Raw genomic sequence first — 14,002 nt, forward strand, 5'->3', positions numbered from 1 at the left:
CAATTCTGCTCACCCGCTTTCATCAGGATACCTGCTCCATTCTACTAGATGATTGTGGTTTTCTTCCATTGAAAATGGTTTACTATTAAGACAGTACCAAAGTATTCAAACTAGAACCACAGCTCTTTGCAGCTGACAGATTGACGGTCAAAGGAAACGTAGTTTAACCTCAAGGCAGCTCCAGGAGTATAGTCTGTTAAATGACAATCTGTTACAGTCTAGATGCAGGTGGAAAAACAGTACTGGTAATGCTGGACCTGTCTGCTGCTTTCAACATGGTCCCGCACTCCAGACTACTTGCCCGTCTAGACAACATTGGCATGAGAGGCACAGCATTGAAATGGCTGAAAGCATTTCTTGAAGAAGGATACCAAGAAGTCTGTATGCCACCTTTTTTGTCAGGTAAAAGTAGTGTTTAACATCTACATGACCCCGTTAGCGGCACTGGCTGAGTCTGTTGGATCCAAGAAGATAATCTCTTGCGCCGATGACACACCGCTTTTGTTTTCCTTTAAGAAAGGTGAGCCTTTTGCACAAAACACAAATAAACCCTGCTTATCAGCTTTATTCCAGTGGATGTATAACAATCAGCGTAAACGCAACACTGATCAGACAGAGATACTTTGCTTCAGGCATAACTTTACTCTCTACCTGCAAGCTCACTGGCCGGACCAAGCATCCCTGCCCAAAGCCCAACCTGAAGCAGTAAAATACATGGGAGTCAAATTTGACAAACGGTTTATTCTGCAAAATTAAATTGACACAGTTGTAGGCAGTTGCTTTGGTCTGATGCATACGGCAAAATTATTCCTGCAGCTCCTCTCCTTGCCTGAGGATTATGGTCATCCTGGCTTTTATTGTATCCAGACTGGACTATGCCAATGCCCTTTATTCCAGTCTTCCACAATATCTGTTAAAGAAATTACAAACTTTCCAAAATGTAGCAGCATACCTAGTCCTCTAGTTACAAAGACAAGCATTGATTTCTTCTCGTTTGAAGGAACTACACTGACTCCCTGTTCAAAAGAAGATCCTGTTCAAGACTCTAGACCTCCTGCATGGAGCTCTGAACCACTCTGGACCTCAATACGTATCTTCCAGGATCTAATGTTATACTCCCCTCAGAAGTCCTCTCTCTTCCCTTGGCCGTCTGTTTAGATTCCAGGGGTAAGGCAGAAAAATCTGGAGGTAGACCCTTCTCCCTTCTGAGCCCCCTAGCCTGGAACAGCTTGCCTGCCAAACGCTGTCAAATCGCAAGCAAGCAGTCTTTCAGAAAAAAAGCAAGACTTTGCTTTACACCCTCTACTTCGACATTCTGTGCTCTTTTACATCCCACTCAGCGCTGGGACATTTCTCGGAGTAGCCGCACACTCTAGAAATCCAGCATTCATTCATTCATTCATTCAAAAGAAGCCAATGTCTTCTCCCAAAACATTCCAGACTCTACACTGAAAACATTTTGTAATCTGCAAAGCATAATTTGAAAATAGCAACTTTACCAAAAAAGTAGTATTTTGAGTGGCAATTGTTCAAGCTGACCTGTCTCTTTCCCAAATCCTAAAATCCTGATGAGGCGAAGGGCCATTATGCACTCTTTCCTTAATTAAATGATGTCTGCTCAGAACTGTTTAATAAACATGCACTTGATGATGGTATAACAAATGTTTCTTACTTGTAATGCTAGTTGTCCAGAATGCCATCTTCTGCAGAGTCTCATGTGACTGTATTTCTTCTGTTTTCAGTTGGGGGTCACAATATCCTGTTTCTGCTTTGAAAGAGAGTCAAAATGGTGCCAGCTAGGAGAGGCATCACTTTACAAACCTTTTGAAATTGTCCGGTTAAACAAAATAATGGCCAATAATGATGTGCAGTAGCGTGTAGAAGTGTTTAGGAAAAGTGTTACAACATTCCCATCCTGACGTTCGGAACTGTTGTGAAAACATACGGTTTATTTTGCACAAAGTTGTAATTGAGTTCACTTACCCTTGCATCCTGTCCCAACCACAAACTCCACTCCCCACCTCATGATTTTCCTTTGCTGAATAGCCATCCACCTGTGGGTTTCTTTCAGTACTAGACAGGATCTTGTCCTGGGTACATAAGTAGGTGCACTCATACCTCAATTTGCACCCCCACTGTTTCCATAACTGTGACCTAGACGCCAATGAAATGCACTCTCCATTCATCAAGTTTGGTCTATGGCACCGAATGCAACCAGACAAAAATGAAAACCTGAGTCTGGATTAGGAATTAATCAGTACCTGCCCATTCATTGCATGGATGTGCTCTCCGCCTCTGTCCATGCCCCTTGGAGGTCAGTCGTAGGGGTACAGTCAAGAAGCACTGCTTTTTCTGTCTTAACTTGCTTTATACACTTCAAGTAAGAGGAACTCCCAGCCTGCGCATAACAATGTACCTTTCCCCCTGCCTTTCCCTTAATGTGATGAAGCCCTCCCAGGTGTGACTCTGCCCTCAGGTTTTACCAACCTATCTCTTGCCCTCCTAGGTAGCCGCCTGCCTCCTGCTCTTCCTGGAGGAGGAAGATGCCTTCTGGATGATGTCTGCCATCATCGAGGACCTTGTGCCTGCCTCTTACTTCAGCACCACTCTGATGGGAGTACAGACCGACCAGCGGGTTCTGCGCCAACTCATTGTTCAGTATCTGCCACGTCTGGACAAGCTGCTACAGGAGCATGACATTGGTGAGTGAAGTTTTGTAAGAAAAACAGGAGTGTGACCCATAAACCAATCGGGATTAGGGTGCTAGGTATAAAGATAAAACAATATCCCAAAAGGTATAAGTATAAGGACAATTTGTATTGTATGCAACAGGCATTACATGAATCAGAGAAAGGAGACACCCATTCAACTAGTTTTAGAAAAAATAATTTTTTTTCAAGTAGTTTTGATATTCAAGCAAATATTACACTTAATTATATACAGCACATAACCAAATACTTGGGGTGACAACCCGAAAAAAACTTGGTGCACAGTATATACAAGTGAGGTGTGGCAACTCAAGTGAAGGCGTGAGCAGCGACGAACGGCGCAAAGTGAAATATTTACAGTGAATAGCTCTGATAGTGACATAAAATCAGTGGCTTTCTATAATACAATTTGTAATTTCAATTGGACTCACAACAGATTGCGCCTATAGTTTGCGCTGGGAGGTCAACGACGTTTCGGTCCTCAACCAATGCGGACCATCTTCAGGACTGGGTTGTCTCGTTACAGCTGCTGAAGGCGAGAGGGTCTCACTCGAGATCGGAGAGCTCCGCCAAGTTGCGTGTAGCCGCCCAGGGACTGAATCACTTGTCCAGCAATTCGGGGCGTCACAGGGCACTCGATGAAAAATTGGATATCTACGGTCAGGGACCTGAATGGTGTGTCCCGGTCAGCGTCTTACAGAGACCGTGGCAACATTAAAGGAATCAACAGCACATGGCCTGAAAGTTGTATAGGGTCCCAGAGAGCGTCGTAGAACGATTGCGGGGGTTAGTTGATTCGGCGGCCAGGGACCAGATTAGTTGAAAGGAACGCGAGCACAATCAATGTAGTCAGGCGCGCCGGCCGAGGGTCCGGGAGTCTGCTAGTAGCGCATGAGTCGCTGGAAGCACAGCGGTAAGGAAGGGCAGCACACTTATGGGCCTATAGGGAAGGGACAGGGCAACATGAAACTTGGTGGCAGGAGGCAGAGAGCAGCTAATAAAGTCCCTAAAGGAGAGTGAGGGTTGTGTTTGCTGGAATGGCTAGTGGGTTTTGGGGAGGGGGGAGGAGATGGACAGAGATGGTGTATCTCTGGGGAAAGTGGGGAGGGAGTGCGTGAGGTATGGTGGACTGATGCAGTGAATCAGAGTGGGCAGAAAGCAGACAGATGACTAACAGAGTTGTGGTTGAGGTGGTGGAGAGGCAGAGGGAAGTGAGGTGACACTGATCTAGTTCGCCACAGCCTGGGAGTTCCTGTGTTACTGTGTGACCCATTCACCTTCTCTTGTGCTAAGAACAGCATTTACCTGTAGGCTATGTGCTCTAATAATCATGGGGTGGAAGTAAGGCCATTCCGCCCCTTTCAGTTCATGACTCCTCGCTGGACTTATATTACCTCTGGCAATTTTGCAACTGGGATTACTGCTTCCCACTCTAAGGTACGATGCAAGAAATGTATCTGAAAGAGACTATTATTTATGGATTCCTTACCTTAGAATTACCCCCAGGCATCAGACTGGATCCGGAGAATTTTTCTTCAGCAGTGCCCCTGCTCGTGGTAGGTGGAGTCGGTCGGCTCAGCGTTCTTCATTGGCGTTGTCATCGCTGGAATGAGGTTGTGGTATCTACTTAGACGCCACCCCTGCACGCTGACGTCAGTTCTAACTATTTCTGCGCTGCCCAGCGCAGATCCGGAAAGAGCAGTAGCCTTAGTCTTTTTTGACTAGAGTTTTTTGACTTCTTGTCGACTTCTTTTTTCGAGTCATTTGGCTCCTGGTGCAAGGGATGTCACATCGACGAACCGGCTTCAAACCTTGTGAGTCCTGTCACAAGTTGATGTCGGTCACGGACCCACAGCTGGTATGCCTCTGGTGCTTGGAGCGTGACCCGAAGTCGACTGCGGGGCCATGAACGCGAAGTGTTTGAGGGACAGTCCCAAAAGCTTCTCGAGGCCCAGCAGTCAGCTCCGCGCCGTTCAAGGAACGAGTCAAGCGGGAGGTTGCGGGACTGGTAGCGGAGTCACCACCATTACTCCACTTTGGGTAAGTCTAAGCACAAGAAGAAGGGGAAAAAGAACAGTCGCTCTTAGCCTTCTTCCTGTCCTTCTGCCCATGCGGGATGCGGAAGGTAATTGTCCGGCTTCGCCCGTGCAGCCTGATGGGTCGGCTCCAAGCTTCCCTCCCTTCCTGGGAGCTGGGGTGACCCCTGCCCAACTTCATAGCTTTTACTAAGCCCTCCACTCCATCTTTGGGCAGTACGGCATACGCTGGTGTGCCTTCGGTGCTGCAGACTTTGCTGGGGGTTCTAGGTCTTCGATGCCTTTGGCTTCGGTGCCGCAGGGTCCCCAGGAATCCAGGCCTGGATCCAGATTGGCACTGGTCGACCTTACAACACCTTCTCCGGTGTTGAATCCATTGAAAACACCTCTGCCCCTTCAGGCGCCTGTTGTGTCGCCAGCTGGCGTCAACGCCCGCCTCCTCTTTGACATGGACACAAAGCCGGACCGGTGTCGACCGACACCGGTACCGGCGCCAACCTTTACTTTTGTACCTCTGTTCTATCCTGGCATTCCTTATTGCCCTGAAAGGCAGCCAGAGGAGGGTGAGGAGGACTGGGAGGGGTCTATTGACCCTCTAGCAGACCAGATGGAAGAGCCGGACTGGAGAGAGGAACTGGGTGAGGCTAGTGGTCTGGATACATCCACAGACCTTGGTATGCTTTTTCCACCTACCGTGGCTACGGAGGAGGGAGCCTCCTACTCTGTGATGTTGCATATGGCAGCTGAGGCCTTGGGCCTTGTGCTACCTATGGTGGCAGTCAGGACTAACCTCCTGACTGAGGTGCTTCAACCAGCAGCAGCCTCTTCAGCGCCCCTGCTGCTGTTCATTAAGGCCCTCACAGACATCCTTCTGGGCCCTGGTCCAAGCTCAGCCCAGGGGCTCCTGTGGATAGAATGATTGCCCGACGACACAGCTCGGCCCTAGGCGACCGAATTTTCTTCTCCCAGAGACTGACCCTCAGGCTGCTTGACCTCCTGCATCCTGCTGGTGGATCATGCCAGGTGGCATATGCAGGCTCTGTAGTGGCACCTGAAGTTACAGTGGGTGCAGCATCAGGAGAATCTGTCCGATGTTGTCCAGATCTCGGCGGGGACTGCACATCAGTTGCACTGGTGGCTCACCAACCAGGCAATAGCAGATCCTTCTCCCTTCCCCAACCTGATTTCACAGTGGTTACAGATGCTTAATTCATGAGATTGAGCGGGCACATGGGAGAGGCGGAGATCAGAGGCCTCTGGTCTTCGGCGGAGTCCGCGCTAGGCATTCCTTCCTTTTGTCAAAGTAAGAGTAGAGCATGTGTTCGCAATCAACACTTCTGCCATGTGGTAGTTCAACAAACAGGGCAGAGTGGGGTCGTGGGCCCTCTGTAAGGATACCCTTTGTCTCTGGAAGTGGCTGGAACATCAGGGCATGTCTCTGGTCGTTCAACACCTGGCGGGTTCCCTGAATGCCAGGGCGGACATACTCAGCCGCTGGTGCTTGATGAATCACGAGTGGCGTCTTCACTCTGAGGTGGTGCAAGGTCTCTTTCAGCTGTGGGGAGAGCCTTGGCTAGATCTATTCGCCACTGAAGAGAACACACAATGTCATCAGGTCTGCACGTTGGAATTTCCAAGGTATCACTCTGTAGGCACCGCTTTTCGTCGCGAGGGGAGTTCTGTCTTCCATACACCGTTCCGCCTATACCACTTCTGCCCAGAGTGCTGAAGAAGATCAAGTGTGACCAGGCCCAAGTAATTCTTGTGACTTCGGACTGGGCACAAAGAGTCTGGTATCCTGAGCTCTTGAACATGGCCATCAATACTCCGATCATACTGCCCCTTCAGGAGGATCTTCTGTCACAGCAGCAGGGGATGGTCCTCCACCCAAACCTGTCCCTCCTCTACCTCCTTGCGTGGAGATTGAGCGCTGACAGTTGACCGTCTTCAACCTTACTCCTGAAGCCTGTAACCCGTCCCTCCACTAGAACAGTATGTGCCTGTAGATGGAACAAATTTATGGCATGTTGCGCACCAAAGGCGGTGGCTCCCCTTTCTGCCCCCCCGTTTGGAGGTTCTCCTCTACCTGCTTTCCTTGGCCCAGCAGGGCTCTGCTGTGGGCACCCTCAAGGGCTATCTTTTGGCTATTTTGGCCTTTCTTCACCTTCCTGATCAGCCTTCTCTTTTCAAGTCTCCTATTGTAAAATATTTCCTTAAGGGCATTGCTCATCCGTTTCCTCCTATTCCTTTCGTAATGCCCCAGTGGGACTTGAACCTTGTTCTGACTTACCTTATGTGCGCTCCCTTCGAGCTGCTACATAACTGTCCTCTCAGACTCTTGACATTAAAGACTGCTGTTCGAGGCATGTGGGCTACTGAATTCATATCTTAGCATAGATCGCCGCCTAGTGTTGGGTCCGGCATGTCGGCTACTGAATTCATATCTCAGCATAGATCGCCGCCTAGTGTTGGATCCGGATGTTTGCACTTTGTTGTCCTGGAAGAGTCTTCGAAGTATCACGAGATAGGTGACTCCTTCCCTGGCCTACAGTGCGCATGGGCATCTTCTTCATCTTCAGATTTTTTTTTTCCGCCATTGGTTTCGGATGCCATTCCTTAACTCCAACTTCGGAACCAAAACTTTTCAACTTTGTAAGGCCAAAAGGCCTTCTACCTCGACGGTATTGTTCTCGTTCGGTAAACCTTTAGTCGATAACACTTTCCATCTCGATCCGGTCGTCGACGCGGGCCGTTGGGCCTTTTTTTTCGACGCCACGTGGGCCTGCTGCGGATGGAAAGGACCCCATTTAAAAGGTGCCCACTATGTCACTCCAAGTTCCCACAGACTGATAAACATACCGTATGCAACAAGTGCCTCTCTCCCGAGCACAACGAGGAAGATTGTCCAGCTTGTGCTCAGTTTTGATCGAAGAAAACTATCCGGAACCGACGGGCCGCTAGATAAGAGATGCAGCGGCAGGCACCGAAGTGGAGAACATTTTCGATGACAAACACGACCTCCCAGAAGCAGCGGACTCCGACCTCGAAATTGTCACCGTAGAAGACCAGTCGGACTCCGATGACCAGATCACACCGGGGCAAACCGTGAGTACCACGCCCCCTACCCCGCTTCCATCTCAAGACAAGTCTCCGGTCGAAGCATCGCCTAAAGGCCTTAGCCGAGATTGACAAACCCAGAGACCCCGCCTTCCGGCTCGGCTCCGAAGACCAAACCCAAGCCTTCTGAGACCCCGGGAACTAGCTACCCTATTCCCAAAAAGGCAGCCGAACCGAAAAAGGTTGTCGAGCTGAAGAAAACCATCAAAACAAAAAAGGTCGTAGATCCCAAGAGAATAGTCGACCCGAAAAAGGCTGTCGACCCGAAAGAGTGTCGACCTCCCAAAAACAGGTCACACTAAAATTCCTGGTGACCCGAAGAAGGCAGCAGAGTCGACGAAAAAACCATTTCCAGATTTAAAAATGAAGTGCAGTCAACCATCCTCAACCAACCAGTTAACCAAGACTTTCTGTTTGGACCTGCAGTAGATACCATCTTGGAAAAGATGAAAAAGGATACTGATACTGCTAAGTCAATGGGCGCACAGTTCCAACAATCCAGAAGTTCCGTTCGTCGCTCCTCCTTTCGAGTTTCAGGTAGAGGCAACACATCACAAACTTCCTCTACTTTCAAGAGTAATACCCAAAACACCTTTTAATAAAGGCTCCAACAGAGGAGGTTATAGAGGCAATAATAACAAGGGCAGAGGACGTGGTGGCAACAACACCAGAGCCTCCACCGCCACCAAACAGTGACTTGTTCACACTCCCTCCAGACCACTCAACACCGGTCGGAGGCAGACTAACACAATTCCTACCAGTCTGGAACGCAATTACCACAGACTGGGGTGAGACAAATTATCCAGTATGGTTATTGCCTGGAACTCACTTCTACTCCACCCAACATACCACCCAAACACGGTCCTATATCCAAGGAACACGTCACGCTGTTACAACAAGAGGTAACATCCATGCTACAAAAGGGTTGCGTTAGAGCCAGTCCCTTTTCAACACCAAGGGACAGGAGTATATTCCCCATACTTCCTTATTCCCAAAAAGGACGAGTCCCTTAGACCAATATTGGACCTCAGACCTCTGGACCAATACATATTCTCAGAGCATTTCCATATGATCACTCTTCAACAAGTACTCCCGTCACTCCAACAAGGCGACTTCCTTGCTACATTAGACCTCAAGGATGCACACTTTCACATTCCTATACATACAGCTCACAGAAAATACCTCCGGTTCACGATAGAAGGTCAACACTATCAATTCAAAGTTCTCCCCTTCGGGGTAACTACAGCACCAAGGGTTTTCACAAAATGCCTAGCAGTAGTAGCAGCACACCTAAGAAGGCAACACATCCATGTGTTCCCCTACCTGCACGATTGGCTCATAAAAGCCAACTCATACGCACAGTGTGCAAGCCACACATCCCAGACAATTCAGATGCTGCACAGTCTGGGTTTTTCCATAAACTACACAAAATCACATCTGCTGCCCTCCCACATACAACAATGTCTGGGAGCAACAATAGACACCTCAGTGGCAAAAGCATATTCAAATCCAGCCAGGATAGCCAACATGCAGTCTCTAATTCAAAGATTTCACCCACAACACTCCTTGCCAGCTCGAGTGTTCATGCAGCTCATAGGCATGATGGCTTCCTGCATATTCTTAATAATAAAAAATAATAATAATCTTTATTTAGATATAAAACAATATCTTTAAAAGTTTTTCCTGCATATTCATTGGCCCTCATGCCAGACTTCAAATGCGTCCATTGCAGGAATGCCTAGCACAGCAGTGGAACCAAGCTCAAGGACAACTAAAAGACCTAGTGTTGGTAGACAGTTGCACTTACAACTCTCTGCAGTGGTGGAACCAACAAAACCTTTCCAAGGGGCGACTGTTCCAAGACCCGGTTCCACAGGTAGTGCTAACAGCGGACGCATCACTGACAGGTTGGGGAGCCCACCTACTTCAATACACAGTCCAAGGGCTCTGGACAGTCAAGCAGAAGACACTGCATATAAACCACTTAGAGTTGCTAGCAGTATTTCTAGCAATGAAAACCTTCAAGAAATACCTGTACATCAAGGCTGTATTGATCTGGATGGACAACATGACAGCCATTTACTACATCCAGAAACAGGGAGGGACACACTCTCTGCAGCTTTCTCACCTAGCACAGAGCATGTGGAGGTGGGCAATTCCAAAAAACATCTTTCTCCTGGCAGAACACCTCCCAGGAATAGACAATCAGATCGCAGATCTACTAAGCAGACACAGCCAACAGATACACAAATGGGAGATTCACCCTCAAGTCCTCCAACCGTTCTTCAAAATGTGGGGGCATCCAGAGATAGATCGGTTTGCCACAAAAGAAAACTCAAAATGCCAGTCCTTTGCCGCCAGGTAACCACACCCGTTGTCACAAGGCAATGCGATATGGATGAACTGGTCGGGCAGATTTGCGTACGCTTTTCCCCCAACCCCACTAATTCCATTAGTGGCACGGAAACTAAAGCAACAGTCCCTCGCAATGATCCTTGTTGCTCCCACATGGGCAAGACAGCCATGGTACACAACACTCCTAGAACTCTCAGTAGTCCCACACCAAAGGCTGCGCCTATCGCCACAGCTGAGAACCGTGGACAAATCAGGCACCCAGATCCCAATCAGATGAACCTAGCGATCTGGCTCCTGAAGTCTTAGAGTTCGAATATCTTAACTTGCCCCCAGACTGTATGAACATTATCAAGGAAGCAAGACTCCCAACTACTAGAGCATGCTACGCAGCTAAATGGAAAATATTTGTAATTTACTGTAATAATAACCAAATCAATCCATTAGATGCCTCCATTCAAAACATAATATGTTACTTATTACATCTTCAAAGATGCAATTTAGCATACTCTTCCATAAGGTTACACCTTGTTGCTATAGCAGCATATCTCCAGAACAGACAACACCTGTCCCTGTTCAAAATACCACCTATCAAAGCTTTTATGGACGGACTTAAAAGAATTATCCCTCAAAGACATCCACCTGCGCCAGTTGGAACTTAAACGTAGAACTTACCAGACTTATGGGGCCACCTTTCGAACCACTCCATTCGTGCGGATTACAATTCCTAACATGGAAAGTGGCATTTTTGGTGGCCATTACCTCCCTCAGGCGAGTGAGCGAGCTACAGGCAGTAACGATTCAAGAACCTTTCATGCAAATACATCACAATAAGGTAGTGCTCCGTACTAACCCTAACTTCATGCCAAAAGTTATATCCACATTTCATCTCAATCAGTCAATAGATTTGCCAGTTTTCTTCCAAAACCCGTAATCAGTGGCTGAAAGGGCTCTACACACACTAGATGTAAAAAGAGCTCTATTATATTACCTTGAAAGAACTAAAGCTTTCAGAAAGACAAAACAACTAATTGTTGCTTTTGCTCCACAGCACAAGGGTAATCCTATTTCAAAATCAGGAATAGCCAGATGGATAGTTAAGTGCATTCAAATATGCTATCAAAAGGTCAAGTGCACTCTAACAGTTCCCCCAAAAGCCCACTCAACGCGCAAAATGGGGGCATCTATGGCTTTCCTGGGAAATATTCCACTAGAAGACATATGTAGAGCAGCTACATGGTCTACCATACACACTTTCACTAAACACTACTGTGTAGACATGCAAGCAAAGCAGCAAGCTGCTGTAGTCCAGGCTGTCCTAAAAACTCTCTTTCAAACTGCTGCAGCTGGTACAGATGACCACCGGTAGTGGAGATACTGCTATACAGTCTATGCTAATATATGAATTCAGCAGCCCACATGCCTGGAACGGAAAATGCTACTTACCAGTATGCATCTGTTCTTGGCATGTAGGGCTGCTGACATTCATATCGCCCACCCTCCTCCCCGGTGCCTGTCACAGCTGCAGTAATTCTTTCTACATACATTTACATGGTCATCTCTTACTTTTCTATACTCCATCTTTGCCACAATAACAAAAAACAATCTGAAGATGGAGAAGATGCCCATGCGCACTGTAGTCCAGGGGAGGAGTCACCTATCTCGTGATACTTCAAAGACTCTTCCAGGACAACAAAGTGCAAACATACGGACCCAACACTAGGCGACGATCTATGCTAAGATATGAATGTCAGCAGCCCTAAATGCCAAGAACAGATGCATACTGGTAAGTAGCATTTTCCTTTCTGGTTGCTATCGCCTCTGCATGCAGGGTAAGTGAGCTTCAGGTTCTGTCTTCTAAGCCTCCTTTCCTTGCTGTTCATCCGGACAAGGTTGTCCTTCGACCTTGACCTTCTTTTCTTCTAAAAGTGGTTACCTCTTTCCACATAGGACAGACCATCACTTTGCCCACCGTCTTCCCGCCCCATGCATCCTTCTAAAGAGGAGGATAGGCTCCACCGTCTGGATCCAAAATGTGCGCTTTCTCTTTATCTGGATCGCACAAAATAAATCTGGGTGGATGATCAGCTCTTTGTTGGCTATGTGGGCTCCAAGAATAGTCGGGCCGTACAAAAACAAACCATCTCTTGATGGGTCGTTCTTAACAATAAAATTTGTTATTCCTTGGCGAAAAAAGAACCTCCAGTAGGGTTGCGCGCCCATTCCACCAGGGCGACGACAGCCACAACTGCCTTGGGACATGGAGTCCCCCTTCATGACATTTGCCAGGTAGCCACATGGGCTTCTTTGCACACGTTCACTAAACATTACTGCCTGCACAGCCAAGTCCGGAGAGACTGCTTTGGTATTGCTGGGGTATCTATTCTAAGGTAAGGAATCCATAACTAATGGTCTCTTTTAGATGAACAAGTTACTTACCTTTGGTAACGATTTATATCCGTAAGAGACGTATATTAGTTATGGATTCCTTACAGCCCCACCTATCCTCCCCATTCTGCGAACTAACTTCTAGGGTAAGGGACTCCCTGTCAGGGCCCTAGTTTTATGCACAAGTGGTCAGTCTTTCATGGTTTTGCGCTTCTGGCGTGGAATGTCGTGTAAAGAACTGACATCAGCATGCAGTGGCGGTGTCTAAGTAGAAACCGCGACGTCATTCCGGCGATCACGATGCCAACGACGAATCCGGAGTCAACCAACGCCACCTACCGACGTGCAAGGGTACTGCTGAAGAAAAATTCTCCTGATCCAGTCTGACACCTGGGGGTAATTCTAAGGTAAGGAATCCATAACTAATGTATGTCTCTTAAAGATATTTTGTTACCAAAGTTAAGTAACTTGTTCTTTATTGATAAAGTACCTTAAAGATATTGCTCTGTGATATTTTTTAATGCAGTAAATGCACACAAGACAAAACATTAAAAGGAACTGCAATTATACCTTTGGTGAGGCTAGAGATCTTTGTTGAAAGGTCTGAAAAGTTCAGAAGCCACCAAAAACAATTGAATATCCCTTTGCTATGGTAAGGTGGGAAAGGCTCATTCTTCCTTGCTGAACATCCCAGCTCCTTTCTATTCTCACCAGTGTATGATGATCTAAAGACCTTATTGAGTTGGATCTCCCTCATAAGAAAGAGAAAGAAGTACATTTGTTAATGCTTCCATGAGCCCCTCTGGGGATTACCGTTTTAGGGGACTGCAGAATTATTGCTTATTTATTCAATCACTGAAGGTGGAAGTCATTTGCATGCCTCCCCAATGGCAGCATTATGGCCATACTCATCTTGGTTAGTGTGTAGGGGCTGCATGCTCCTTCCATGTTCTGTGTTTCAATTAACTGTTCTTGGTATAACGGAGTACACACACAGACTCTACATTGCATTCTTTTCCCCTTCATGGCTTGCTCATAAATACCACACAAGTAATTTATTTTTGTCACTTTATTACAAGTTTTGAGTGAGTTTGCATAGACGTGCTTCTCAACGTTTATGCAGCTTCCCTCTCACATTAACAACTCCGTCCAGATGCAAATTGATTTAGAAAATTTCTTACCTTTCCCTCCTGTGACTTTGTGTTTATGCTGTCCTCCACATTTTAGTCGAGTACGCTTTGTTAAACCGCCCCAGCAGCATTCAGGAGGAAAAAACATAGAAAAACTGAATTTTTTTTACACTAAAATTCCCTGTTGGAAATATGCTTGTGCCCCTAGTCCTGTCCTCCCGCATCCCCCTCACAAACACATTTATACATCTCTCTCTGAAATTCTCTTCAC

General features: G+C 47.2%; 1 protein-coding gene across 3 annotated transcripts in view; it reads left to right on the forward strand.

Moving 5' to 3' along the window:
- SGSM3 (small G protein signaling modulator 3) overlaps positions 1 to 14,002 on the forward strand; it is a 288,821-nt gene that overhangs the window by 172,686 nt on the left and 102,133 nt on the right. For all 3 annotated transcript variants that reach the window (XM_086963472.1, XM_086963474.1, XM_086963473.1), the window contains one exon: positions 2,507 to 2,702. In XM_086963472.1, the coding sequence (XP_086819598.1) occupies positions 2,507 to 2,702 (196 nt within the window). The remainder of the gene's footprint in view (positions 1 to 2,506; positions 2,703 to 14,002) is intronic.

Source organism: Lissotriton vulgaris, chromosome 1_1 (assembly GCF_964263255.1).
Source record: "Lissotriton vulgaris chromosome 1_1, aLisVul1.2, whole genome shotgun sequence".
Classification (NCBI taxonomy): Eukaryota; Metazoa; Chordata; class Amphibia; order Caudata; family Salamandridae; genus Lissotriton; species Lissotriton vulgaris.